At 41.0% G+C, this 27,169-nt stretch overlaps 1 protein-coding gene across 2 annotated transcripts; it reads right to left on the reverse strand.

Annotated features, from left to right (window-relative positions):
• Positions 1 to 8,429: 8,429 nt before the first annotated feature.
• On the reverse strand, positions 8,430 to 25,862 carry GPR174 (G protein-coupled receptor 174). 2 transcript variants are annotated; one of them, XM_027817704.3, is made up of 3 exons: positions 25,583 to 25,850; positions 17,914 to 17,989; positions 8,430 to 10,374 (listed from the first exon to the last, which is right to left on the reverse strand). In XM_027817704.3, exon 3 carries the CDS (start codon positions 9,744 to 9,746, stop codon positions 8,745 to 8,747), a length of 1,002 nt encoding a protein of 333 aa, XP_027673505.1. In that variant the 5' UTR covers positions 9,747 to 10,374; positions 17,914 to 17,989; positions 25,583 to 25,850; the 3' UTR covers positions 8,430 to 8,744. The 2 variants fall into 2 exon arrangements, with proteins under 2 accessions (XP_027673505.1, XP_037765087.1); XM_037909159.2 differs by lacking the exon at positions 17,914 to 17,989 and having other exon boundaries at positions 25,583 to 25,862.
• Between the last annotated feature and the right edge of the window lie 1,307 nt (positions 25,863 to 27,169).

Consider the following 27,169-nt stretch of genomic DNA (forward strand, 5'->3'; position numbering starts at 1 on the left):
CCCTGACCACCACCCCCAGAACCTCCACGCCATCCAACAGCCCCCTGTCCCCTGACTGTCCCTGGGACCCCCTGCCCCTTATCCAACTCCCCCGCTCCCTTACCATGCTGGCTGCTGCTCAGAGCAGCAGAAGCTCGCAGCCCTGCCACCCGGCCAGAGCCAATCACGCCGCCGCACTGCCCGGCAGGAGCAGCAGGCCAGAGTGCTGGCGGCGTGGCAAACTGAGGCTGCGGGGGAGGGGGGACAGCAGGGGTGGGGCCGGGAGTGAGCCCCCCAGCCAGGAGCTCAAGGGCCAGGCAGGATGGTCCCACAGGCTGGATGTGGCCCAGGGGCCATAGTTTGCCCACCTCTGCCTTAGAGACTAACAAATTTATTTGGGCATAAGTGTTCTTAAAACTACTTTACCCACCTGGGGAAGTGAAGAAACAGATTGACAGAGCCAGAAGGGTACCAGAAGTCACCTACTACAAGACAGGCCCAACAAAGAAAGTAACAGAACGCCACTAGCCATCACCTACAGCCCCCAACTAAAACCTCTCCAGCGCATCATCAAGGATCTACAACCTATCCTGAAGGAAGATCCCTCACTCTCACAGACCTTGGATGACAGGCCAGTCCTCGCTTACGGACAGCTCCCCAACCTGAAGCAAATACTCACCAGCAATTACACACCACACAACAGAAACACTAACCCAGGAACCAATCCCTACAACAAACCCCGTTGCCAGCTCTGTCCACATATCTATTCAAGGGACACCGTCATAAGACCTAACCACATCAGCCACACCATCATGGGCTCATTCTCCTGCACATCTACCAATGTGATATATGCCATCATGTGCCAGCAATGACCCTCTGCCATGTACATTGGCCAAACCGGACAGTCTCTATGGAAAGGAACAAATGGACACAAATCAGATGTCAAGAATTATAACATTCAAAAACCAGTAGGAGAGCACTTCCATCTCCCTGGACACTCAAAAGTGGCCATTCTTCAACAAAAAAACTTCAAAAACAGACTTCAATGAGAAACTGTAGAACTGGAATTAGTTTGCAAACTTGACACCATCAAATTAGGCCTGAATAAAGACTGGGAGTGGCTGGGTCACTACAAAAAATAATTTTCTCTCTGTTGATATACATCTCTTCTTGTACTGTTGGGAATGGGCCACATCCACCCTAATTGAATTGGCCTCATTAGCACTGACCCCCCACTTGGTAAAGCAACTTCCATCTTTTCATGTACTGTATATTTATATCTGCGTACTGAATTTCACTCCATGCTCCTGATGAAGTGGGTTATAGCCCACAAAAGCTTATACCGAAATAAATTTGTTAGTCTCTAAGGTGCCACAAGGACTTCTCGTTGTTCTTTTTAAATGCTCAAAGCTTTCTTGCTTAGCAAGACCCTTGGGGATACAGCAACACCCTGTTCTGTTTGCACATGACTGTGTTGAAGCCGAAATGCAGCTTGAAAGTACTGAGATTTTCAAAGCTATGTAAGGGATTTGAACACACATCCTCCATTAATTCTAATGTAAAATACATATCTAATCCAGATGGCTTTGAAAATCTTAGCCCAAGGTTTTCTAAAGCACAGGTAGCCTCAAACACTGCTCCTCTCCTTAATGTTGATCATAGTAATGCATGCTAAAAAAAAATCACACAGTTAATTTGTGTGTGTGTGCACACATGCGTGTCTTCTGAGAAAGTCTCAAAATGTCACTTGTAACTGGCATGGTTAGATTATTTTTGTCAGATGCAAAGAACCTTTTTTCCTCCAGCACAATCAGCCTTTTTTTCTTTTGCCATGAACGCTACCAGAAGTTTCTGCTGATGTGGGTGATGGATAAAAGAGAACGTGAAGGAACAAGAACAAAGATTTATGATTTTTTTATCCCATTAGAATCTTAGGTGTTCCATACACAGGGCAGCTCTAGCATTGGACTCTTTTCGTTAACGTGATATTGATGTTTGATCGGACCATATTCAAAATCATCTAAATTGTGAGGCATGAATTAGGGAACCAGAGGCAGGTTCACTGTTTCCATCCTTTTGTAGACTGGGAATGTGCTTGGAAATGTTTGGGGAGAAATGATTTTCTCATTTCAGAAGAATTTTCATTTCTGCTATATGCACAGGTAGAATCTACTCAAAGAAAACCCCCTTAAGTATTGTGCTCAGGGGAGGAAGGAGGCAATACTTATCTCTCTTGTGAAATCAACTCAAGTCGTCTACTGAACATATCACACTCTTTTTCCTGTAAAAAGAAACCGTTATTTTAAAACTAATATGAATAAACCACATTGCTGTTTCCGCACCCACATTATTTTCTAGGGGCGAAAAGTTAGCAGTGTAGCTTTTCAAACTACTCTCTTTTTTTAATTCTCAACCTAGAACTGAGAGTAGCTTTATTTTACTAAAGCCAGATGTTACATTCCACTTTCAGAGAAAAGTGAGCAGTGGTGGGATCTGGTGGTGGGGCATGGAAATGTGGAGTGCCCCATGGCACATTCCTCCTCACCCTGACCCTGTGCAATGACATTCCCACCTGTGTCACTGACTCACATCTTTGGGCATGTCACTTATGGCCACATTTTCCAGACTGGCCCCTATTTTTTGACTCCCTTGAATGGTAAGTGCCTAGCTTTACATTTTCAGAACTCGGAGTACCTGCAGATCCCACTGGCTTCAGTTGGAATTGTAGGCATTTAGCACCTTTGAAAATCCAGGCTTATGTGTCTAAAGCTGGACACCCCAAAACAGAGGTCCACTTTGGAAAAATTGACTTTAACCCCTCTGTACTTCAGTTTCCCCATCTCTAATGCAGGGATAATCTTTCTCATAAGAGTGTTGATAATTAATAATTCTATTAAGTGCCATGAGTTCCACAGTTGGAAGGTGCTGTAGACATGCTGCTGAGAATTATGGCAGGGCTATAGTATTAAATTACTATAAGAGCTGAGAGGTAGTCTGGTGAAAGTGACCCACTAGAATTGTTTGGTATCTCAGAAATGCTAGTATTACCCTGAGCAGGGACGTGCACACCCAGATCAGTAGATTATTATTTACTTGAGTGTAATAAAATGATTGATCCTTTTTCTTTTTTGCTCCTTTTTTTCTTTCAATCTCTTTCACCAAACAATTCCACACAAAAGGAACATACAGAGATAAGCATTTTGCAAGACAATAGTTCAGTAGGCAGACCGCTTGTTATACAAAAAAAAAAAAAAAAATACTCCCACCTCCATCATCCAAAATTGGGAAACCATTCTATCTCTTGTACACAGGGAAATTAAATTAGCTCAATCCATCATGTCTAGAGACCTTTCTCAGTAAAAATTTAAGTGGACGCTATTAGAATGAACAGAAATATGATTCTGATGTATTTTATAGTAGATCAGTTGAACTGTGCAAATTACTTCAACATGTTTTTCTGTAGAGTCAACAAGTGAACACAGATGGTATTAACAAGCGGGGTGTGAATTTCTGTCTGGGCATTTTTCTCATTCTTAGCTCCAATCAGTAGGAGGGACATTTTCTAAAAATATCCCACTGCTGCTAACTATAGTTAAACTTCACTGGAGTCAGCAATACTGGGAGCCTCAATGTAGTGCTCCTGTTGCCATTTTAAGCATGGTGTCATCTAATCCTGCTCAGATCAGATCTGTCTAATTGACATGGTTCTATAACACAGTGGCAGCAGCCTGTCTGCACTAGGGATCTGAACATTGCTGACCATGATGGAGCTGAACTGATGTTACCAATAGTCTAGTATAGGCAGGCCCTGAGAGATTCTGGGCTTGATCTGGTGAGCCCTTACTCCGATGACTAGTACCCCTGATTTAATAGCATTGTGCCCTCTTAAGCAGGACTGGATCTGGCCACAGAGAGCAGGCAGAAGGAAAAACATATGGAGAATATGAGAAAGAGAGAGAGAGAGAGAAATTTAAATGAAAAAAAATGAATTCAGTTGCTACGCAGTCTCTGAGTATCTCTAATTCAGTCTCTGAGTATCTCTAATGTATGTCATGAGCTATGTCCTCCACTCCTCTAGATTTCCCAAGGATCTCTGTCTTCTATAGGTCTCCCATTTAGGTCGTAGGCCCTTCCTAAAGAGCTTATATTAGTTGTGTGGCCTGTACAGCACCTAACACATTGTTGGTGCTAAACAAATAATAAGATTCCCTCTAGCTAGAGATCATGTTTTCGTTGGGGGTTGTTTAAATGAAATCACCCTTAACATCTGTGGGTATCAATTATAGGAAGAAAAGGTCTATAAATGCTAAACCTGGCCAGGTACTACCTTGTTATGCCAGAAACCTGCCACTGAGTCTTAGGGCAGTGTACCCCATCCCAGTGGAGGCAAGCCCTATGCCTTCCTCAGCAGTTGATCTTCTGGTCAGTTAAGAACAGCATAGATTTGCTCCCACTTTTCTACTTGGCCAGAATTCTGCTCGTCACATTATATTGCTCACAAAAGAAGTATTAACCCAAAGTTGATGACGGGGATGTGGAGATTTTCAGGAATTCTTAAGAGGTGCTAAGGTCCATCCCTCACTTCCATGTATGATTGGAGGGGGAGGAATTTAAACCCTGCTTTATGCTCCATTATGCAGGGCCTCATCGCTTGCGCTTTCTTACAATTATCTGGAAAATCCCTCATTAAAAAACATGCAGAAATCCCCATGGAAAAGTATGGCTGTAGTAAGCCCATATTTATGGACTTCATGTGAAATTCGTCAGTGTGGTTGAGAGTGGTTCATATGAAGCTTTGTTTTGGTTTTGGTTTGTATATGTTTGTGTTCTAGAGTCTTGTTTTAGTTTTTGGCCGAATTAAAACCTCAAAGTGAAACTTGTTGCAAATTGAAAATTGTTCAGAGTTTTGATACAAAGCTATACACATTAGCCCTGGTTTGCTCAAAACTGATCTGAGACTCACTGAGAAGGTTTTCTAAGGCTCAATGATGGTTTGATGAACACGGACTCATTTTGGGGTTCATTACCAAACTGAGAACCAAGCAAGTGTCACTCACTTTTTGTAAGGTATGCTGGGTGTGATAATGAAACACAGATCGGTAGACAGAACATGGCTTACTGACACAGTGCACTTAAGTATGTAATGAACACAGGGTTCTGTGTAGCTGTTAGAATTTGGTCCTGTGTGTGTACCTCACCATGTGTCTTAGGCATTCATAGATTGCCAGTCAGTCTGACATCTAATTGCTCCATTAACTTCAATGGAATTGTGCCCACTTTCCAAAGGGCTACATTTTATCCGAGGTATGTAAAAGAATTATGCTTCTCCATATGCTAAACCCTAAAATAAGTAGAGAGGCAGAGATGGCAACTGAGGTTGCAAGATGGCCCTGTGAGGAGATCATATAAGATCCTAGATGGATTTGACGCAGGGGTATGAAAGCTGCATGTAGGCTGGAGGCAATAATGGAGATATATCTTAGCAACATTTGAAAGATGTCAAACTCCTTTCGGTGCTCATTGGAGAACATGAAGGAAGTGGCGGAGTGGGGAGTTACTAGTTTGAAACAAGCAGTGGGCCCAACTCATTGTTGGGCTTACATCAGCAAAGTCAGTAGAGTAACAGGAGGAATAGATGTGGCCCAGTGTGGATAACCAATAGAGCTGGTGAAATCTCTCTCTCTCACACACACACACACACACACACACACACTCAAACTATTTTTAACAAAACTGGAAAATTATTTTTGTCAATTTTCTGTCTTTCTTTTTTTCTCCTTTCATTCTCTTTTATTTCTAAACTCTACTCTCTCCCCCCACTTTTTTTCCACTAGTGTCAAAAAGGAAACTGTGGTGAAAGGAGATAAAAGAAATAAGAAAACGAGAAAAGAAACAAAAAAACCCCAAAATACAAACAAAAAATTGAAAATGAAAATGTTTGTTTGAATAAATAGAAATCATTTCTTTTTGGGACCCTTGGGATGAAAATGACTTTGACACATCAGCTCTAGTAACTAGTGCCTTCTGTGATGACTGACCACAGAAAGTGAGTCTGTGCTCTCTACAGAGCTGTTTGGTCCCTATTGAACAGGGTTTTTCACCGGTCTCTATCGTGCCATTGACAGGCAGGTGTCAGCAACAAGATTCAATTTCCTGGAGTTGGTTTCTATAGCAGGGTGAACAGGTGACGGAGGAGGTTTCATAAATGTGGAGATGAGCTACTTTATAAAAATTGGAATTTTTATTTAATTATATACAGTCAGGAATATTATGTAGATGCTGGAAAATAGATTGTTTGCCATTTCTAATGACAAGTTACAATTTCCATGAAATACCCTGTCTAGTATTATATACTCAGACAAATACAAATACAGGCACACTGACTCATGCATATGCATGTACAAAGGGATTACTGTGTGTGTGTGTGTGTGTGTATAAACCGAGCCTTATGTCATAACAGTCTTAAACTTACACATCAATCAGTTCAAAGGAAAGTAAACATTTTATAAATTATGTCCCTATCTAGCAAAACTACATTTTCATTAAATTAAAACTCTACATTTTCACAGTATTTTTAACATTAAAAAAATATATTTTTATACAAAATAAATTTCACAGAAGGGTGCCGGTGAAATGCAGGGTTAAGTCCCAACAGCAGTTCCAGGTTTTTGATATTTAGTATAAAATAAATTGCTTAAACAAAACAAAAAACAGGTTTGAACCTTCATTGTGAGAATCTCTCCAAGGCTATTATATAATATCTTTGCTTCTAGTTACATTAATCTTCTGCATTAAAATTACACTTTAGTTTAAAGTAGTTTACTTTTAATAATAAAATGTAAACCAGCAAAAAACCATATCTTAGCCCTATTGAAGTCAGGGATGAAGTTCTCATTGGTTTCCACTTGGCTAGAGTTTGGCATTTTTAGAATTACAGAGAGCATCTTCTCAAATCAATCATGAAATGAACAGTGGGCTCGTAAACCTGAAGTCCCATTGAACATTTTTGCAAAATGCACCTGAAATGTGACTGACGACACAGAAGGTAGATATTATAGTCACAAAATGTCAGCTGTAAGTAAGAAATCATTTCACTCCACACCTTCAGCAAGGGGTGAGCTTTAAAAGATTTGTTTGACATTTGGTTTGGTACAAATATCCTGAAGTGGGGAGCCTTTTATTGGAAGCTTACTCGAGTCTGCAAAATTAGCAGTGAAATCTTTCTCGTTTTGGCATTTCCATCTCTGAGCCAGAAACAGGCAGTGAAATAAAAAAGCTTTCTGGACATTTTAGGACTTTTGATTATAGAAACAGGTAAAATTACAAGTCAGTCCTTACTTTTTTCTTAATAGATTAACCCAACCATATCTTAGAGCCAAGGTGATGGAATATATAATATGATCTACTCAAAAATATGAGGCAATGTTAATTAATATTTAAATTGTAAACTTGTTGAGGCAAGAACTTCCTCTTCCTCTCCATATGGTTAGTATTGCATTAAGCAGACCCTTAGCACGCTATACAAATTAAATAATCATTACTGTTTTAGTAAGGGGCCAAATCTGGAAGTCCTTATTTAGTGAAAATTCTCTTTTAAGTCAAAGGGAATATTGTCCGAGTAAGGAGCCCAACAACATCAGGGACTGGCCCAATATGAAGACAGTTTTACTTGATTCAAAGTTTTGACAAAGTTTCTGAATTCAGTGTTCATCACAAAAATAAATAATGTCAAGTGCTTCTTATTTTAGGGCCAAATCCAGGCCACATAGGAAAATCCAAATCAAAGAGCTCAACCCCAGCCAACAGTCACCAGCATGTGGCAGGGTAGCCGATATTACAGAAAGGTATGAGTTGGGCAGTGGATGTAGACTGTTGCACCTAATCTGCACAGAATTTGCACTATACGGAGCCTCACAGGCCATGCCTCCAACATATTACTTTCTCCTCTTTACATAATCCACCAAAACTGTACTGTGTGGTTTCTCCTCAGCTAGGTCTATTTGTGCATTATTGCCAATCAGTTTTTGCTGGTGGGGGCCGCCTATCACGCTTGTCTAACCTAGGTGTAGTTTGTGGGATTAGTGGTCTCAACCAAATACTGAGCTTTCTTACGTAGGCATGTTAAGCTGCAAATTAGCAGAAATGATGCATTTCTTCTGCACTGTTGGCCAAAGTAGCAGAGAATTTTCTCAGAGGGGCATGTGGACATATATGAGATATCTCCTGAGGGCCTCTGCAAGGCATTGCAGAGTTGTAGAAGTGGACATGTTGTGGTTGTGACCAGTGGGACAATGTGTATTGCATATCACATGGCTGAAAGCTGATATAGGAGGGTAGTGGCAGGTGACATACTTCATGCTCCCTGTCCTATACACAGCAATAGCTGGACACAGAATTAGTGCCCTGGCCCTTACCTCCATTCAACAAATGAAATCTCAACCTCACTCTCATCAGTTTCACATGAACAAAGCTATTTTATTCCGGCTTGGTCAGTTCTGGATTGGGCACCATATCAATTCTTTTTATAATATACATACCATGTTGTTTAAATTCAATATTCACAACAGGTTTGCAAGAAAAATGTCAAATCCTCAAGTCCTTTGTCAATTTTTTAATCAGTCCAACGCTCATTGAAGTCAACAGATGTTTGCCTGAGAAAGGATTTCAGAATTTTCCCCAATATGCTGGACTACATGAATATGATGATGAACATCCTTGTAATCATTTCAGAAAGTGCAATATTAATATTCCACCACTTCACCTTATCACACAGTTCTGGAATGCTTTTTCGCATAACCTCTGTTGTGTAACTGAATACTGTCTTGCAAATCTTGTCTTGAAAGTCGTCTTCTGAACTCATCTGTAGTGAAGTAGTATATGACTGGGTCTACACAAGAATTCAAACTGGCAAGACACAAAGCCACTGCATGAAATATTGAAATCACATTTCGGGCACATTGGTTTTTTATCCATTTTGATTTAACAAGGAAATCTAAAGGAAAACTGATATGATAAGGTGCAAAGCAAATCAGAAATACCACAGCACAGGTGAGGATCATCTTTAAAGCCTTTTTTTTCTCTCCAAAGTCATGGGAAATTGAATTCTTTTCTTTTAATGATAGGATAGTCTTCCACGAGCAATACAGAATTATCAGCAGAGGAGTTACAAACCCAATCATCTCACCTATGGTCATCATCACAATGGAGTTGGAAAGGTCAATGTCCTTTATGGGAAGATCTGCAAAGCACTTAATACTGGCATTCCCCTTATCAGAGTTATTAGAGTTACCAGGATTAAATCTTAGAAGAGGAAAAGGCAAACAGCCAATGCAGACGACAATCCACCCAGCGATACTGATGTACACATCATATATACGTTTGCAGTCACTGAACTTGAAGGGGTACATAAGAAACAAAAATCGTCTTACACTGATGCAAACCAAGAAGTAGATGCTTGCATACATATTTACATACTTAAGGTAGAAACAAAATATACAGAGACCTTCTCCAAAGTGCCATGTTCCAGACAAGTAGTAGAAAATCCTTAGAGGCAGGGATAAAACTTGTGCTAAGTCAGCAATGGCTAGATTGATCATAAATATCACAGCCCTTTTAGTTTCTTTCATGTAGCCATAAAAGACCCACAGAGCTAAAACATTCCCTATTAATCCAGGGACCAGAATCAAAGTGTATGTAATTGCATAGTAACACTTAACATCAGTATTGTTGTAACAGATTGAGCTGTCTGTCGTCATGTTTATTTTCATTTAGCACAGATGTGAACTCTAATGAGAAGTTTACGTTACCAATGGAATTTCCAGCTATCGTCAAATTTCCTAGATAGGTAACAATTAAAAAATACTGGAAAAGCTGCAAACTTAACATTTACATGTCTTGTTCCTTTGCATCCCTTTGCTTTCTTGTACAGCATTATTTTGCTCTTCACAGTATCTTGTTTACTTTGTGTTCATCTAACTAAGTAAGATTGTTGCTTGCAAGGCTTGATAACATTACTCCTCTAAAGCTTCTTGCTGACCAGATTGTCCTAAGGTAAAAACTACACATGACATTTCCTTCGGGCTTCACTTTTACGTTGGTTTCAGTTTCTATGTCATCTATTCTGATTTTGGAAGAAACTTTGTCCTGTGGTGAGTAAGTCATGTATGACCCTGGTCACGTTCCTTCTCAAATGCCTCTTGAATATAATTGCTTGTGGTGCTGATAAAATGAAGCTCAGCATGAAGCCAAGGTGCAGGTTGGAATAAGGAGCATTCACTATGTGGTGCTGTAAGCAATAAATACATGTGCAATAGCATCCTCAAAATCATCCATCTGGAGGTATTTCACAGCCAGTTTTCTCAGCCCCCAAATGTCAAAACAGATGCAGACCTGCAGCTGAAAGAAAACGAGGAAAATTACTGACTAATATCATGCCATATGGGAGTATGCTTTTTTGAAAGTGCTCTCTCCTTCTCCATATATATATATATATATATATAATATGTGTGTATGAAATCTTGGAAGAAACTTTAAATTATTTTTTATCCAAGATGGGACTGCTTTTTAAGATGCTGAGCACCACAGTTCCCATTGTCTTCATCAAGATCAGTGAGTGCTCAGCACTTCAGAAAATCAAGTCCTTTGTCATCTTCAGTGAAAGTGAGAGCAAGGCCACTGCAGAATAAGAAGAAAGTATAGACCGGCCTAATCACGACACCTGCATCATTTAATCCAGTGTTATGCATCTTTAAGCAGAACTCTTCTCTGATCCTAGTACACCCTCATTTGCTAATAACTAAGTAGTTTTATCAAATTCTCTTCTACAAACTGAGGTATCTGCTTAAAAGGAAGGACCTTCTTATGCCTAGTTGCACCTGTTGGAGGCAGCAGACATCCTGACAAGGGGCACTCTGCATCACTATGTGTCCCTCAGTACTGATTAGGTAGATAGACTGGATAGTTCCTATGCCAAGTAGTCATGCCTGGGAATCTGCAATGGAGTCTAGTGTGCTGCATGACTAATAAAGTAATGAGCCCTTCAAGAAGTGCCTACGTCTTCCTTTATATTAATAACCACATTGATCCAAATACATCTCTACTGTAACACCACTGAAGTCAGTAGAGTTGCACCAATGTTGAATTTGGTGCCTAAGACAAATTCTTTAAGTAAAAATATTTTATTTCCATAATTTTGCAATGATAAAATAACATAAGCTGCCAGAAATGTCCAAAATTTAAGAACCTTTCATAAAAGTCACCCACAGAAGGAATTTTCGATATTTACCCAAAAGAAAGAGCACTTTTCTCATCTGATTGAAACCATATAATTACAGTTTGTATGTGCTGAAAACCTCTAAGGTCTCGGGCTACTGCCGCATTGCAGAAAAGAATCTATTTCTCATGTAAATGAGGCTGATATATTAATCTGAAAATCTGACCTTTCCGTCAGTGCAAATGCTGTTATGCTAACCCAGAATGTCAGGTCACAAAATGGTGGCCTTTCCTCCTAGCCAAACTCCATTCTAGGGAAAAATGCTATTTTGTGTTCTGTGAACATGATTTTTGAGCATAGTTCTTCCACTAATGTTTCACTTGTTCCATTGGTTACTTCGGCAGCCAGTTAACAGATTTCCCCTTGAAACTGAAAGTAAAAGTGCGGCTACATGTTTGCTTTTCCTCACAGTTGATATCACTGTAATATTTTGCATTTCCAACCTACCTTCTCACAAGAAGCTGCTGATACTAAAGTTTCTTAAAATGTAACTTTTTTGCTAATGGATGAAACATCTAATAAAAAGATCTGTCACGCAGCCAGTATTTTGTTGAGGTAAAGTCCCCTGCAAATGAGAAACTGAGTGATGAAAGCATCTTGAATATACTGTTAACATATGATAAGTGATTGTCTACAACAACCCAAATGTCTTGGGACCTTCCTACACGAGAAACCACCTCTCCTCTTGGACCGTTCTGTCACAGCTGTGATCAGCGGAGGCACTCAGACTGGAGCACCTGTGACTTATAAGAGAAAGGTTTGGTAGTAGAATGTTCCCTGTGAGGGGTGGGCTGACAGCTCTCAGATGAGCTGCCTTCTCCTGTGGTCCAGCATAGCCTAAGTTGTTGGCCTTAAGAGCACTCTGCAAGGCATGTCTGTTTGTGCAGTCTATTGTGGAAGATGCCATCTGAACAGAATTTAATCTATGGAGCAGGGGAAATGTTGTGTTTTGGAGTGGGTTCAGTATTATGGGCCAGGAGAGTGATAGAGTCATAGAGCTTAAAGCCAGAAGTGACCTAGAGCACCTAGTTTGGCCTCCTGTGTATCACAGGCCACCAACACCCCCTCCAGCACCCGCATACTAACCCCAACAACTGAAATGAGAGCAAAGTAAATGAGACCCACAGGAGACTACATTAATATGTGCCACCAGCAGAGAATAGGAAGAACCCAGGTGCACCAGTGCTCAAGCGCCCTGTAATGGCAAGGAAATGATTAAATGAGATATATCTTATTTAATCCTGACAAGTGACTCCCACCCACACATCAGAAAGGCAAAAAAAAACCCCAAGGTCACTGCCAATCTGAATTGGGGGACATTCCTTCCCAACCCTACATATGACAATGAGCTACACCCCAAGCATGTCAGCAAAAACCTGCCAGCCAAGCACCTGGAAGGGAGACTGCTCAGCGCCATCTCAAGGCCCTGGCCCACCCTACCCAGTGACCCATTTCCAGCCATGGCTATCCCTGATGCTCAGAGGAAGGAGATTTTTAAAAATGGGGGAAAAATTCATTTCTTGACCCCTGCTAGTGGCCGGCTGAAAAGCTGAAGCATGAGAGCTTTAGGAACATAAGATGTAAACCAGACATGAGCCTCTAGGCTGTTGAGCTCTGCCCCCTACCATCACAAAGAATCTTCTCATACAATCGCACTCAAAAATTTGTCCAGCTCTCTCTTAAAACAAGTTGTTTGCCCCCACAACTCCTAGTAGGAGGCTATTCCAGGATAAGTTCTGTTTAGTTTACGTCTCGTTTTTTGTAATGGGTGTTGCTCCCCCTTTTTATTATTGTAGAATTCCAATTAAATAAATATCCTATGTCTGTGCTTCCTACCCAGTGCCTTTGCCTGCTTTCCTGAGCGTAACAGTAGCATTAGATGACAATGCTCAAGAAATAAAATAAGGCCTTTACCCTTCAAATGTGCACATGAATAGCCCACAGAGTTCAATCGAACTACTCAATGTGTTAAATTACTCAGATGTGCAAATGTTTGTGAGATTGGGGCATACAGAACAAGGTCAATTAAACCATGACCCAATACCGCATGTATTAATCTCAGTTCCTCTGAGTTTTAGGTAACAGGTTCAATGTTGTCATTCGCAGACCTGCAGAAGAGCTCTGTGTAGTTTGAACACTTGTCTCTTTCACCAACAGAAGTTGGTCCAATAAAAAGATATTACGTCACCTATTTTGTGATTCTAGAATTAGGCACTCTGATGACTGAACAAAGGAGGCTCATCGATAGTTGCACAGGCCAGCTTGATGTTTATTTTTCCCTCTTCACATTAACCTGATTTTCCCTAACATGTAGCACTGAATTTATTTTAAAGTTCTGAATTTGTGATACTAAAATGATTTCACCTCTGTCTGGATGCTAAGGTCCCAAATCTGCACAATTTATGTGTGCTTAACTTTATTTACGTGAGTAGTCCCATGGACTTCAATAGGACTGCTCATATGAGTAAAGTTAAGCGTGTATAAGTGTTTGCAGGCTCAGCATATAAAACAGCTTCATTTTTTAAAAAATCTCTCAATGGGGTGTTTTTATAAGCCCTCTCTTGCATGGTGGTTCCCAGCAAGATTCATCCAGCCAGTAAGGTTAAATCTTACTCACATTACTGAACTAGGATTACCTAGGTGAGTAAGGCAAGATAGATTTGGCCCTACATCAATGGCCCCCATGCAAGTGAGGGAGTAGTGCAATGCAGTGCAACTAACGCAAGCCATACATGTTGCACACACACACAAACAACTTTGGTAAAATGGATGGTGGAGCTTCTCTAAGTGAACCAGTACCTGAGTAAAATAGCCTCAGTGTTTTTCCCACTCTGGTTTATTGTGTAAATGTCACCATCATTCACTCTGTATTTACTCCTCCTGAAATATTTCCCTTAATTCCATTACTAACACAATGTCATTACACTTGCACTAAACAACAGACGTTACATAATTACCTAACATTACATAATTCATCAAAGGCATCATAACCTCAAAGGCTAGGTTCTGCTTAGTCCTTAAAAGGGCACATAGTCAGAGGGGGAAAAGTAAGAAGTCTCCCTCTCCTTGCACAGCCTGCATACTGCTAAATAGAATTGCAGTCTTTGCACTCAGGAAAGTTCACAGACTGCTCCCCATTTACAAACCTGTTTTCCTACAGTAACCCAAAAAGAAAAGTGAAGAAAAGTAGAGACTAGCTGGAACAATGGCTCCACCTGCTAGGCACTAGCTAGCAGAACTGTCCTCGTACACAGGGAAAGAATGCTTTACCCTTTAAGTTTAGAGTATTTCAAAAGAGCCTAAGAGAGTTGTGCACCCAACTCCCAAAGATGTTCAATAGGATTTGGGCATGAAACTCCCTTTGGCTCTCCTGAAAATCTTAGCCTGAAGGGCTGTAGCAGTGTGTTCCTCTCCCTGTGCACTGGGGAGCTTCAGGAGACACTGAAGAAATATAGAAAAATCAAGCACTGAAATTTTTTTAAAATTACGCTTTCACTGCAGGGATTCCACATATAGCTATAGATATTGATGCTTGTGATATTCTGAGTCACCCCAGGAGATGAATGACAATTTTTACTAGAGGAAAAAATACAATCAAAGTGAGAAACTGCAACTGGAAAATTCCAAACAAAAAAGTATGGCATTTTGGCCAAAAATACAATATAAAACCCAGCAAGGTGCTAAAAGAGGAACTCATGTTTCACATGTTCTGCATGCTTGTTTACCTTCAGTTTATGGTATTACGAAGACTTTCTGTGTCTAACTATAAACCATAAGTAACTTCCTTTTTTTCTATTTTGTTTCTCCTGTTTAAGTGGCAATATTTTTTTTTGACTGGTCAGATTTTGGCAGGCACAACACCGTGACTTATCTTTTATACTTAACAAAATGTATTAATAGCATCTTCCATACAGTATTGTCATTCTATATATTCATTATTGATTTAAGGTAGTGCCCGCAATGCACCAGACATTTCCCATCCCTTCAAGAAGGGACAGTCTCCGCCCTTGTAGCTCATAGTGTAACAACAGATAGAGGTTAAGAGAAGGGGAAGCAAATGGGGTTATTTATACAAGTAAATTCTATTCATTGTAGATAGCACAGCAGAATGGGTATATTGACTTTTATATTTCAAATCAAATCTGGAGCCTCAAAATAGTAGGGTGGATGGTGCTTCCTGCATCAGGCATTTCTTCACACAGAAAAAAGGCTCTTAAATATGCTGGGCCAGATCCTCAGCTGGTGTAAATTAGTAACTGGCTTCAATGGAGCTTGCTAATTTCCATCAGCTGAGGATCGTGGCCCACTGTAACTTGCACATTCAAATCCTGGAACAGAATTGGTAAATCCAGCAGTCCTTATGCATGTGAATGAATTCAAAAGGACAACTTATGGAGTAAGGTACTGGTCAGTATGAGAATTGGGGCACGATTTAGTCCATAATGACTTCTCACATGAGTAAGGATTGCAGAACCAGGGTTTGGTGGATCTAGAATGAGACAAAGAATTGGGTTAGCTCACAGGGCTGCCATTTAGGGAGGGTGGGAGGAACACATGCCTGCTCTTACCCCCTGCCCCCCAAAAGTTTCATACCAGAGGTCTGCTCATGGCGCACGCCCCAGATCCAGGCGGAGCGCTGCAGTGATATACAGCCAGGTCCAGGGGCGGCACTGGGGGAGGAGGGGATTGCAGGGGTTATAGCCACCCCAAAATTTGCTTTAGCGCTCCCCGCCCCATAGCCACCCCTCCCAGAGCTGGGTGCCCAGTCAGCAGCCTCCGCTCTCCGACTGCCCAGCTCCAGCCTCCCCTGCTTTAGGAAGCTGATCCATGGCTGGCAGGGCTTTGGGGGAGCTTGCCCGATGCTAGAGGTGGGGTGGGAGGACAGGGAGCTTGTCTGCACTGGTGCCTCTGACTCAGGAGTGGGGGCTGCAACTGCTGCTGCTGCTGTACTGAACAAATGATCAGACTCCTGAATGCTCAGCTTAAAGAGACAGTGTGCTGACACACTCGGGGCACACACAGTCTCCCATACACACTTCCCCAACACACGCACACACACACACACACACACACACGTATTATTGTTGTTGCTGATATTTCTTGTTGGTACTTCTTGGTACTTCCTGTCCAACTGCACAAGGCACATATATTCTCTGCAATTTTATTCTTTCAAAGTTCGCTAAGGATTAGACTACTGTTGGGTTTTTTTGATTGGACTGTGCATTTCATAATTTTATTTCTCTTATGCCTAAAATTAATTCTTTGATTAGTGAGTTCTAAACTACATAACCTTTGCCAGCTAGAGTAATTATCATTATTACTTTTATTACCATATTGTGCTCTGTCATTCATTATTTAAAGTGATACAATCAAATAATAGTGTCATTCTAGGATGTACATTTAGCTTGTGCTCACCTTACTGGTGCAAGTTTAAAAAAGTTAGCTAAATACATAACTTTAGACACTGTGCAGATAAGCTCACCTATTTTCAAATTGTGTTTTTAATTATATCTGTAAAATAATTTAAAATTCATACAAAAATAAATGTGGTTCCAAGTTTGATACTAATAGTAATGATGGATTTAAATGTTAATGAGTCACGTACACGATTGTGACTGATACACATATGCCAAAATATTTAGAAAAATAAATTCCTCTTTTAATAAAAGAGAAAAAAAAACCTTAATCACATATGTTAAAAAAAAAAAAGTAAATGCATTTTTAGTGGAGTGAAAAACAGTTGACTAAAATAGAGTAGATAATGGCAGTAACACTGTGTGTCAGAGAAAGTACTCAGATTATTAAACAGATTTTATTTATTTTTATTTCTCTCTACTAAAGATAGCGTACAAAATATCAAACTTATATTTCTGATATCTGTGTTAAGGCTCCAAAACTGGTACGTCAAGACTTGGGATTGCATTATCTCCTGATTGTTCTAAATTCACATATCAATTTAAACCATGGCTTTAATTGGTGTTTGTAGATATTTTTCTTTCTTTACATAGGAATTAGAAACAGTGTCCTGTCTGCCAAATTCTAAGTTGTTATCTGCAAACAATCTAGAGTTTTTGGGTGCCTAAGTAGCCCCTGGAATCATGGTTAAAGTTGCCCCCTCCCACCAAAATTTGAAATGGCACCCCTGCTAACTCATGCCATTAAGTACAGCCCTGAGCAAGAAGTGGTCTGTAAGATGCACTACCCCAGGAAGAAAAGGAGTACTTGTGGCACCTTAGAGACTAACCAATTTATTTGAGCATAAGCTTTCGTGAGCTACAGCTCACTTCACGAAAGCTTATGCTCAAATAAATTGGTTAGTCTCTAAGGTGCCACAAGTACTCCTTTTCTTTTTGCGAATACAGACTAACACGGCTGTTACTCTGACTACCCCAGGAGTCGCTCAAGGAGGCATTTTACCTCAGAGAAACCTCCTGAGTCACAACTCCCTCCCAAGTGCCCCCCTTGCTCCAGGGGAGTGGAGTAGTAACTTGCAGCTGGTCTATACCAGCAGCAAATTCCCACCCCCCTGTTCTGTACACACACCATGCTAGATGTACAGTTAATGTATGTGCTGTAACATAATATAAAGTACCACTGAAAAGACAATGTCGATAGAGTGTTAATCAGATATTGTACACAACTTTTAGTTGCTTATTACTGACCTACTCTTTGGGTGGTGGCTGTGGGGTCACTGCTGACTGTAATACCCTTTTGTTTCTCCTATTTCTCTTATGGAGCCTATAAAAGAGAATATGGAGAATAGCAATGAGCAAAAATAACTGTTTCCTATGAATGCCATGTAAACAGAAATATTATAATACTAACAATGTCATGTACCTAGACTTCTCTTTCCTATGATGACAACTAGGGGTGACAAGATAGAGGAGGTGGGGTGATGACTCTTAAGTTTGGGGGAGGGTTATGGCTTCCTATTTTTTATAAGCTCTTCAGGCCAGGAATTGCCTCTTCCAATATGTTTTTGAGGGTGTCTAGGCCCTACCATAATATTAATAAAGTTCAGGGCTGTTACCTTTATAAAAATGTCAGTTGAGAAGAAATATTTTGCTCTTTCAAATAGTTTTCTCTATTTCTCCATCTTGTTCTGTGGGGGCAGGAGACAAACTGCATCCTCTGACAGACTAACTGAGGAGAAATCTCCATCAGGAGAGAACCTCTCTGAGATTTCCCCTGCTTTAGCCCCAACCAGGTTTCTCTCAGAAGTGGCCATCAGGGTTTTGCTAGGTATCTTCAGCACCTAACATAATTCTCTTTGCTGTAAACAACTGGAGTCTAACTATTACCCTGAAACAGTATGTGAAAACCAAAGTTCCTGTGTTTTCTTACTGCTAGAATATACAGATGATACTTCTAATATTATATCATGTTGTATTCGAACCTTGAGCCCCAAGACTCTTGTGACTGTTTGTCCATACAGACAGAGTTTTTGCTGTTGCTCTAATATGTCAAGTTGCCAAATATATATTAGCCCACACTGCCTTGACCTTACTGGAAGATGAGAGACGGGAATGTTTTGTGTTTTTTATGGCTAACTTACAATTTAAAGCTGTTTCCTCGTGGATCAATAATCAAAGCTTAATAATTCACGATTCTGCCTTTTAATACACACCAAGTTGTGAACCTGAGGTGAAATCAATCAGTGGGGGATGGGAGTGAGTTTAAATTTTATAAATCTTAACTCCTCTTTCTCTTTTAATCAATATTCCCATTATAATGAATAGCAAGAATGGTACTGATCACGCTTCCATATTGGTGGAAAACTGGCATTTCATTGCTATGGAACTTGCTGTTAGTTGTAAATGTACCACTCTACTATAAATTCAGATACACAGTTATCACATTGACAAGGGTCTGAATCCTTAGTTGCTCGCTTCATGCACTGTGGCCAATGGGAGTTCCTTTGGGGAGGTCAGGGAGTGAAAATACATAAAATAGATCCCGACTGACTGCCAAGTGTAGGCTAAAAATTAAAACATAATCCCTTGCTAGCCACTTAATAGGTCTGGCCCAATATGTGCAAAAGCAGATATGTCTTAATGTCCTCTTTGTTTTAGTTGCAGATTATGGAACAAGCTGAGAGACTGATGTGCAAATTTTTTTCCAGTTGATCTATTGAGTAGTTTTCAAACTGGGCTATGCATTCCCATAGGGGTATGCAAGCTTTCACCAGGGGGTATACGAGAAAAATCCTGTAATGGAGGACAACTTATTTTATTTAGTAAAACTTGGCAATCTAATCAACATTTAATCTCCTTTCAATTAAAACTGCAGCCACATTGGTGTACATTTCCTTTCTGCTGTGCAACTCAGAAATTCCTTTCAAACTTTTTGAGCTTGCCACCCCCCTTTGAGTTACAATTTTGGTTGTGGCCCCCTCAATCCATGAAGACTGGGTGGAGTGAGGGGATGGAGGTGGGTGCTCCGTGCAGGGCTGGCTTGAGCTGCCTGGTGTTGCCACTTTCCCTCCTGAACATTCCTCCATGTCCCCTTAGCGGGGCTGCTCCCACAGTGTGAAAACCTCTAGAAGCTGTTGTTAAAGGGAAGGCAGAAATCTGGGGGAGGACTTGACCCCATGTGCCCCCCCCCCACCCCACGTGTCACCTCTGCCTATCTTAGCTGGAGGTAGGCGGTAGAGTACATTTGGAAAGGGATACACAATCTAAAAAAGTTTGAAAACCACTGATCTAGGGCATGATTCAACATGATTGGTGATGTCTGCTTCAGAGGACATGTAGTGGAATAGCCATGATTTAACACTTCAGGATTTTGGAGCATTGACATAACTGCATGAAGATGCTTCTATCTAACCCATCTATTCCTCAGTCCATCCTCTTAAGGATATTATCATTATGGTATCTGAATGCTTCTTTACTTTATGCCTGAGACTAGCTAATGTTATTCGTTTCCCCCCATATCCCTCTCCCCTGCCAGTTTACTGCGTTTCAGTTATCAAGTAAATCAGGTAGGTGATACAGCACATTTTGAACACACCCTATCCAGTGGGCTTCAAACTTGCACTTCCTCCTGCAGGCTGTGGGGGCTGGTGCATAAATGTCTTAACATGGTGGTTTTCAACCTGTGGTCTCTGGACCTCTGGGGGTCCACAGACTATGTTTAAGATTTCCAAAGGGATCTGCACCTCCACACAAAACGTTTTAGGGGCCCGCTAACAAAAAAAGGTTGAAAACAACCTGCCATAACTCAGAACAGGCAGATGTTTTGCAAGAGGCAAAAGCTGCGAGGAAAAAATACAGCTAAAAATGCCAGAAGACAGTTGCAAAGCTAGTATGAGACTCACAGCAATTAGCCATCCCACATGGTGCTGTGAGCCTGTCTCACAAATTAAGCACTGTTGAACTGGGTCAGTGTTTAGAAGGGAGATCTCTCGAGTCTAATCAAAGTGATGTTTATAATTCTGTATTTAGCACCAATTTCTGAATCAGGATTGAACTATGGTGCCTGTTCAGCACTTGGACGTATTATGCTGTTTGCGATACCATCTTTACGAGGAGACTAATATGAAGGTCCCACCTAGGTGCTGTCATTAAACTTTCTCGAAGAAGGACTGTTAGCCCTGCTGTCTTGAACCAACTGCAGCTCAGATATTCTGCTACCTAAATTTCTTCCCCCTGTATTTGGATACAGCATTCTCCTCCCTTTCCTGACTCGAACTGTTGTATAGTGTTGCTCTGTGCTTTTAAGCAGCTCCTGTGTTTACCCATGAAGTGACTGGACTTCAGTGGGGCGTGACTATGGAAAGGCGATGTGGTAGTAAAGGTGCCCTATATATGGAGGCTATCTTTTTTTATTAATAATCAAGGCCTCGCCGATTTAACTATAGAGTAAGTATTCATGAGGGCTGGCTGAGCCTGCAGGATTAAAACCTGAAATAACACTAAATTTGTCTGGGAACTTCTTTCCTTCAACAAAACCTCCCTACTCCCAGCTAGAGCCCCAGGACACCTCTACTTACAAGTAAGTGTCTCCTGGTGTAGGGGTGCGCTCTGGCTCCCTTTGGGATGGCAACAAACTCATCCCCTTCCCATCATGGGATGATCAGTGAGTGTTTGTTTGGCTGGCCTCTTCCCCTTATTCATTCTGACATCACACAGGCTGAATGTTTTTTACTATCTGTAGGTACTGTGCCTGGTGCAATGAGAACCTGATCTCAGTGGGGGGCTGTAGACACTACTGTTGTTAGTAATAGCACCAAGCCTGCCTACTCCTACCATCTCTGTTCAGTTGCAGGAATAGGGTCCAGCCCTGCTGTTGTCTCCTCTGATATTCAGAGTGCATCATATTAAACTCCACCACAAACTGGGGTTGTGTAAATTCCTTGGGGCTGGGACCGTCTTTATTTGCACCTTGTGCCATGCCAAGCAGATTACCTGTACTTTATAGCTAATGAACAATAATTCTCATGCAGGGCATTGTGAGACTTCTCAGTGCCAACATGCAGCAAGTGGGTAGTTAAGAGGCAGTAGCAAGATCAGAGAGCATTTCCCAGTCTTACTCTTCCTGAATGGGGAACAGGGAGGACACCTGAAGAGAGGAGGAGGTCTACCTTGCCAGTGCCCCTGAAGTCTACTTATGAGAGGAATGATCCAGCTTGTGACCCTTCATGATCCCAGGAAGGGGGAGAATTTCAACTGACATTATGTGGTTGGAGAAACTGTCTGGGCTCACCCCAGAAAGCACCCAAAATAAGGGTAGTCACAGGGCCTATTGAGAGAAGTATTATAGGGTTTTATGGGGAACAGAACTACCGAAACCCTCTGGTATCTTATGAAAATAGAGGCTAGAGAGTGGAGATGCACTTGCTCAAGTTTCACTTGGAGTATTCAAGCACTTTTAAGGAATAAACCTGAAACTTCAAGCAAGCCTCAACGGTTGTAGGTGACCTCTGCTAAACAAGTTGGCAAGTTTGCTTTTGCCAAAACTATGCAATTTCAACTCGCAGGTTGTGCATGGACCATTGCATAAGTTAGGAGGAAAATATGACTGTCTGATGACGATACCATTAATATATACGTTGAATTCTTTACCCACCCAGCAAAGAGGGAATTTCTTTTTTAAAATAACAATTAAAACAGTATCATGAATAGTAATCAGCTCTATTCTACAAATATGATTTGATCAATTCCAGATCAATGCACTAAGGGGCAAACCGAGAACCATTCCCATGGCTATGAGGGGATCTAAATTAGCTGTTACCACTCAAGAAAGAGATCTTGGAGTCGTCATGGATAGTTCTCTGAAAACATCCACTCAATGTGCAGCAGCATCAAAAAAGTTAACAAAATGTTAGGAACCATCAGGAAAGGGACAGATAATAAAAAAGAACATATCATAATGTCGCTATATAAATCCAGGGTGTGCCCACACTTTGAATACTATGTGTAGTTCTGGCCGCCCCATCTGAAAAAAGGTATATTAGAATTTCATTACAGAGAAGGGCAATGAAAATGATTAGGGGTATGTAACGCCATCCATATGAGGAGAGATTAAAAACACTGGGACTGTTCAGCTTAAAAAAGAGACAACTAAGGGGAGATATGATAAAGGTCTATAAAACCATGAATGGTGTGGAGAAAGTGTCATTTACTCCTTGACATAACACAAGAACTAGGGGTCACTCAATGAAATTAATAGGCTGAAAGTTCAAAACAAACATAAGGAAGTTCTTCACACAACACACAGTCCACCCGTGGAACTCGTGATGCTGTGAAGGCCAAAAGTATAACTGGGTTCAAAAAGGAACCAGAAAAATTCATGGAGGAAAGGTCCCTCAAAGGCTATTAGCCAAGCTGGTCAGCGATGCAACCATCCTCGTGTTCCTAAACTTCCAGCTGTCATAAGCATCTGGCACTAGCCACTGTCAGAGACAGGATACTGGGCTAGATGGGCCATTGGACTCACTACGGCGCTAAATCGGTGCCGCTGCAATCAATGCAGCAGCATTGATTTAGTGGGTCTGGTGAAGACGCAATAAGTTGATGGGAGGGCGCTCTCTTGTCGACGTAATTAATCCACCTCAATGAGAGACAGAAGCTATGTCGACAGGAGAGCATCTCCCGCCGACATAGCCACGTTAAGTTGATCTATGTTGTTTTTTTTTACCCCCCCCGAGCGACGTAACTTATGTTAATTTAAGCAGTAGCATATACACGGCCTCACTATGGCCATTCTTACATTCTAATGTGAGGAGCCATTTTCACTGGTGTCTTTGATGGGGCTAGTTGCAAACCAGGCAGCACTGGACAGGCCCCCTGCATGGAAGCCTTTGAGTTTGAGGGAATCTACCACTGTATGGATCCTCTAATCCTCTCCTCTGGAGGCGCTGCATAAAGATCCACAGAGTCTATTCTAGGCATTTGGGCATTCTGTTCTACCCACTGGGCTGCAGAAGCCATCACAGAGCAACTCTGCTGTTGCTCCAAGCCATGTGGGGTGAATTCTACTTTCCCTGCCTTCCAACCCCAACCCATGCACTGCGCCCACTTGCACCGGATACTGGACTGCGGACCTGAGCCTAAGTGAAAGTGGTGGTGGTGGTCTCCTAGCCACCATTTGTGCATGTTAAGAAACCACGGCAGAGTTCAGCATAACTGGCAGCTTCTGCTCGACAGAAATAAATCAGCTCATAACTGATTTTTAGGAGGTGTTGCAGGCGAGGATTAGGGTTCAGTGGCAGAGCAGCAGGGAAGTGCGCACTGCAGTAACCTGTGCTATCCCAATACCAAGACGATGGGCCTAAACCTGGCGTCCTTACTCAGGCAAAACTTGAAATCAAATTTATTTGCAGCTTTATAAGAAAAGGCTGGAGGAAAAACGTAGTAACTAAAAAGCGTTGAGCTACACGGCTCAGCCCAGTGCTCGCAAAGAACTAAGGGGTGATAGCATGCTCACACAAGCTTTCAAAGCCACTGTGACAGTAATGATAGATGTTTGATCCCAAACCAGTTACTGCAGCTTTCCGAAAGCTCTGCTATTGGTGCTTTCCCTACCCACTCAAAGAGAGACTGACAAACTGGCCTGTTTAAGAGTCTATGAGTCAATGGTGTGGTGGGGAGGGGGCGAGGGGAATTTTGGCTTAATAAATTCCCAGAGTACTCAGGCAAAAATGGTACAGTATCTTGGTTTAATTCCGTTTGAAATATAAATCTTTCCATTTTAATTCTTAGCTAGTATTTTTCACCCTTGTTACCTGAGTAAAAAAGACAAAGTCCATTCTCAGCTAACCAGCACATTCCTCTTCTTTTTATTACTGTATCATTTCAAAAAAGCTGTTATTAAAGGTGAATTACAGCTAGCATTAAAACAATGTGAGTTTTAGCCAGACTATTCTGTTTACATTCTCCATTGTGAGTTCCACCATGTGCTTAACAATACCTAGACTTTGTTTCAGACACCATTGTGCTAAGCACAGTGTAAAGCTATCTACTTAAATTCTTATACATCATCATGGTAGTGATCACTTGGAAAGATATAAGGGGTACAAATGAAACAAAAAAAAATGTATTAGAAAAAACTGGAACATGGGAATGGAATAGAAAGGAACTCTTCTTTTACCTGGAGTTAACATGTTATACTAGGCATTGTCTTGTACAAGGATGTGCTCCATTAATAAAAATCCATTCGACAAAAACACCCACTTACATGTAAGTGAGATCTATAGATATATGTGTAACAGTTACCTGAGATACTAATAGATTTGTTTAGGTTGTTCCATATTTCCCACTAAAAATCTAAATGTTCTCTTTTACAAAGTGACGTGTCAGTAAAATTTTAGAAATCATATTGATTTCAGCTATAGAGTTTACAAGAATGGGAAAAAAACTATCATTGTTCCTTTTTGAATATTGTTTCTTTCTTGATAGCCACATCACAGCAGTAGAAAATCTGGTTTGAAATTTTACAGCTAAAAATTATGTAAAAACTTCTAATGCTTCATAACTCTGATCTACAAATCATTTTACATACATTGGAAGAAATCCACCCTTCAGCTAAACAGAAAAAACAAGCTTCCCTCCAGAGTTCTGATGCTACTCCTTTATCTTAATTTCCTCAGCACTACAATCACCTAGTATTTCTATATGCCCTCCATGAATCTTCCTATTTTTTAAAAAAAAATTCTCTAGCCTATCTTCCATTCTGAAAGTTATTCTTTCATTCCATCCTATCTTTGCCACGTGAGTGAAATATGCAGTATAAAGCTAAGTTGTATCGTTAACTGGTACATTTTAAACTTCTTAAAAGAAAAAGTACAGCAAAGATTACAAATTAGCTCCCCCCCAAAAATAACAATCCTACCTTTTGCAGTTTCTTCTGGTTTCTGTTTAGCTCTGAGAGCTTTTGGTACGAGTAACTCAGAAACTGACTTTACCGATCGCATACAACAGTTTCCACTCCCTGTTTGATATATAAAACAAAAGTGCAACTGCTGAGAGCTTTCAGAGTACATCTGAGCTCAGAAATGCCAGTAGTAGAGAGCTGTCACTGCTTCAGAATAACATCCGAGAGCAACTTGCAATCTGCACATTTTTACATTTCCTTTTTCCAGTGGGCAGCACAGACGAATGGTGAGCCACTATGGTTCAAAATGCACGCAATATTTACACTTTAAAAGAGGGAAGGAAAAGTGACCATTTCTATTTATATCACATTGTCTTGTCTTCCAATCAGGTAGTTGATAGTTCACAATCTGGTCTGACTGTATAGTAACAGAGAACATCATTTTTTAATTGTTAATTCAGGGCATATTAACACATCCTGGTGAACCTCACAGATGTGTAGATCCATATGATCTCTAATGGTTGCTGCTCCTCCTCACTCTAACAATAAATCCCCCACAAGTACCTGCTGGTATAGTTTAATGGCTGTAAGCTAATGGTTACACCAGGGCTTGAATTAGCTGAAATAGGTGCTGAGGTTCAGTGACAAAATGATGTTTTCTAACAGTTCTCAGCAAAATTTTCCCTGCAGAGCCCCCTTTTCTGCCAAAGAGACAGAGGTAAAAGTACTGAAAACCATGTGACACCTTTTCTTTCCCTTTTTCCATTTCTTCATTTAGTTTGTTCCTCCCCCACCCCCATTTGTATTATCTCTTTTAATCCCCATTAAGTAGGATTTTCTTTTCCTTCTTCATTTCATCTCAACCTTTTGAATTTCTCTTCCATTGTGCCTTTCCTTTTCTTCACTCCATGCCCTAGTCCATTATCTCCCCCCCGCCAACATCATCTATTTCCTCCCTTCCTCATACCCTATGGCACTGTCTTCATTTCCCTTTTTCTTCCCTCTCTCCACTAATTTACACATCCCTTCCCAAATCCCTCAGTCCCTCCATTTCCCAAACCCCACCTCCTCACGTTCTCGGTTCTTTCCATTCCCCTTTTCTCTTTCCCTCCTTTAACTGTCCTTTCTACCTATCTGTCTTGGTAGCCATATGTCCCCCATCACTGTTCTGCTTCTTTAGTTTGTACTCTTCTTGCTGGCTGGAGACTTCTGAGGAAGCAATACATCCTTGCTTCTCTGGCAATCTCCTTAGCATCATCTCCCGTCCTTCACTTTCCCAGCTCCAAGAGGGCTAGCTCTTTTGTCCTCCATCAGGGCTGTCTCTTGGAAATAGGAGCACATGATTCAGTCTATAGCTACTTCTCTCCTCAGATGGTCAACAAGAACGTCTACACTACAGGCCAGACTCACAATAGGACTATTCATACTACTCCACTCTCAGACTTTGTGGACTGTTTCATTATCCTTAGTCTTTTTCCTTTCCTTTCTCCATTTGAAGTTTACCCTGTTAATTCTGTTGAAGAGCTCCCATGCAGCCTGATTGGGGTGTATTCTTAGTTACAGACTTCTTCCCCATTAAATGACACAACTCCACAAGAAGGGACT

Source organism: Chelonia mydas, chromosome 9, assembly GCF_015237465.2.
Source record: "Chelonia mydas isolate rCheMyd1 chromosome 9, rCheMyd1.pri.v2, whole genome shotgun sequence".
NCBI lineage: Eukaryota > Metazoa > Chordata > Testudines > Cheloniidae > Chelonia > Chelonia mydas.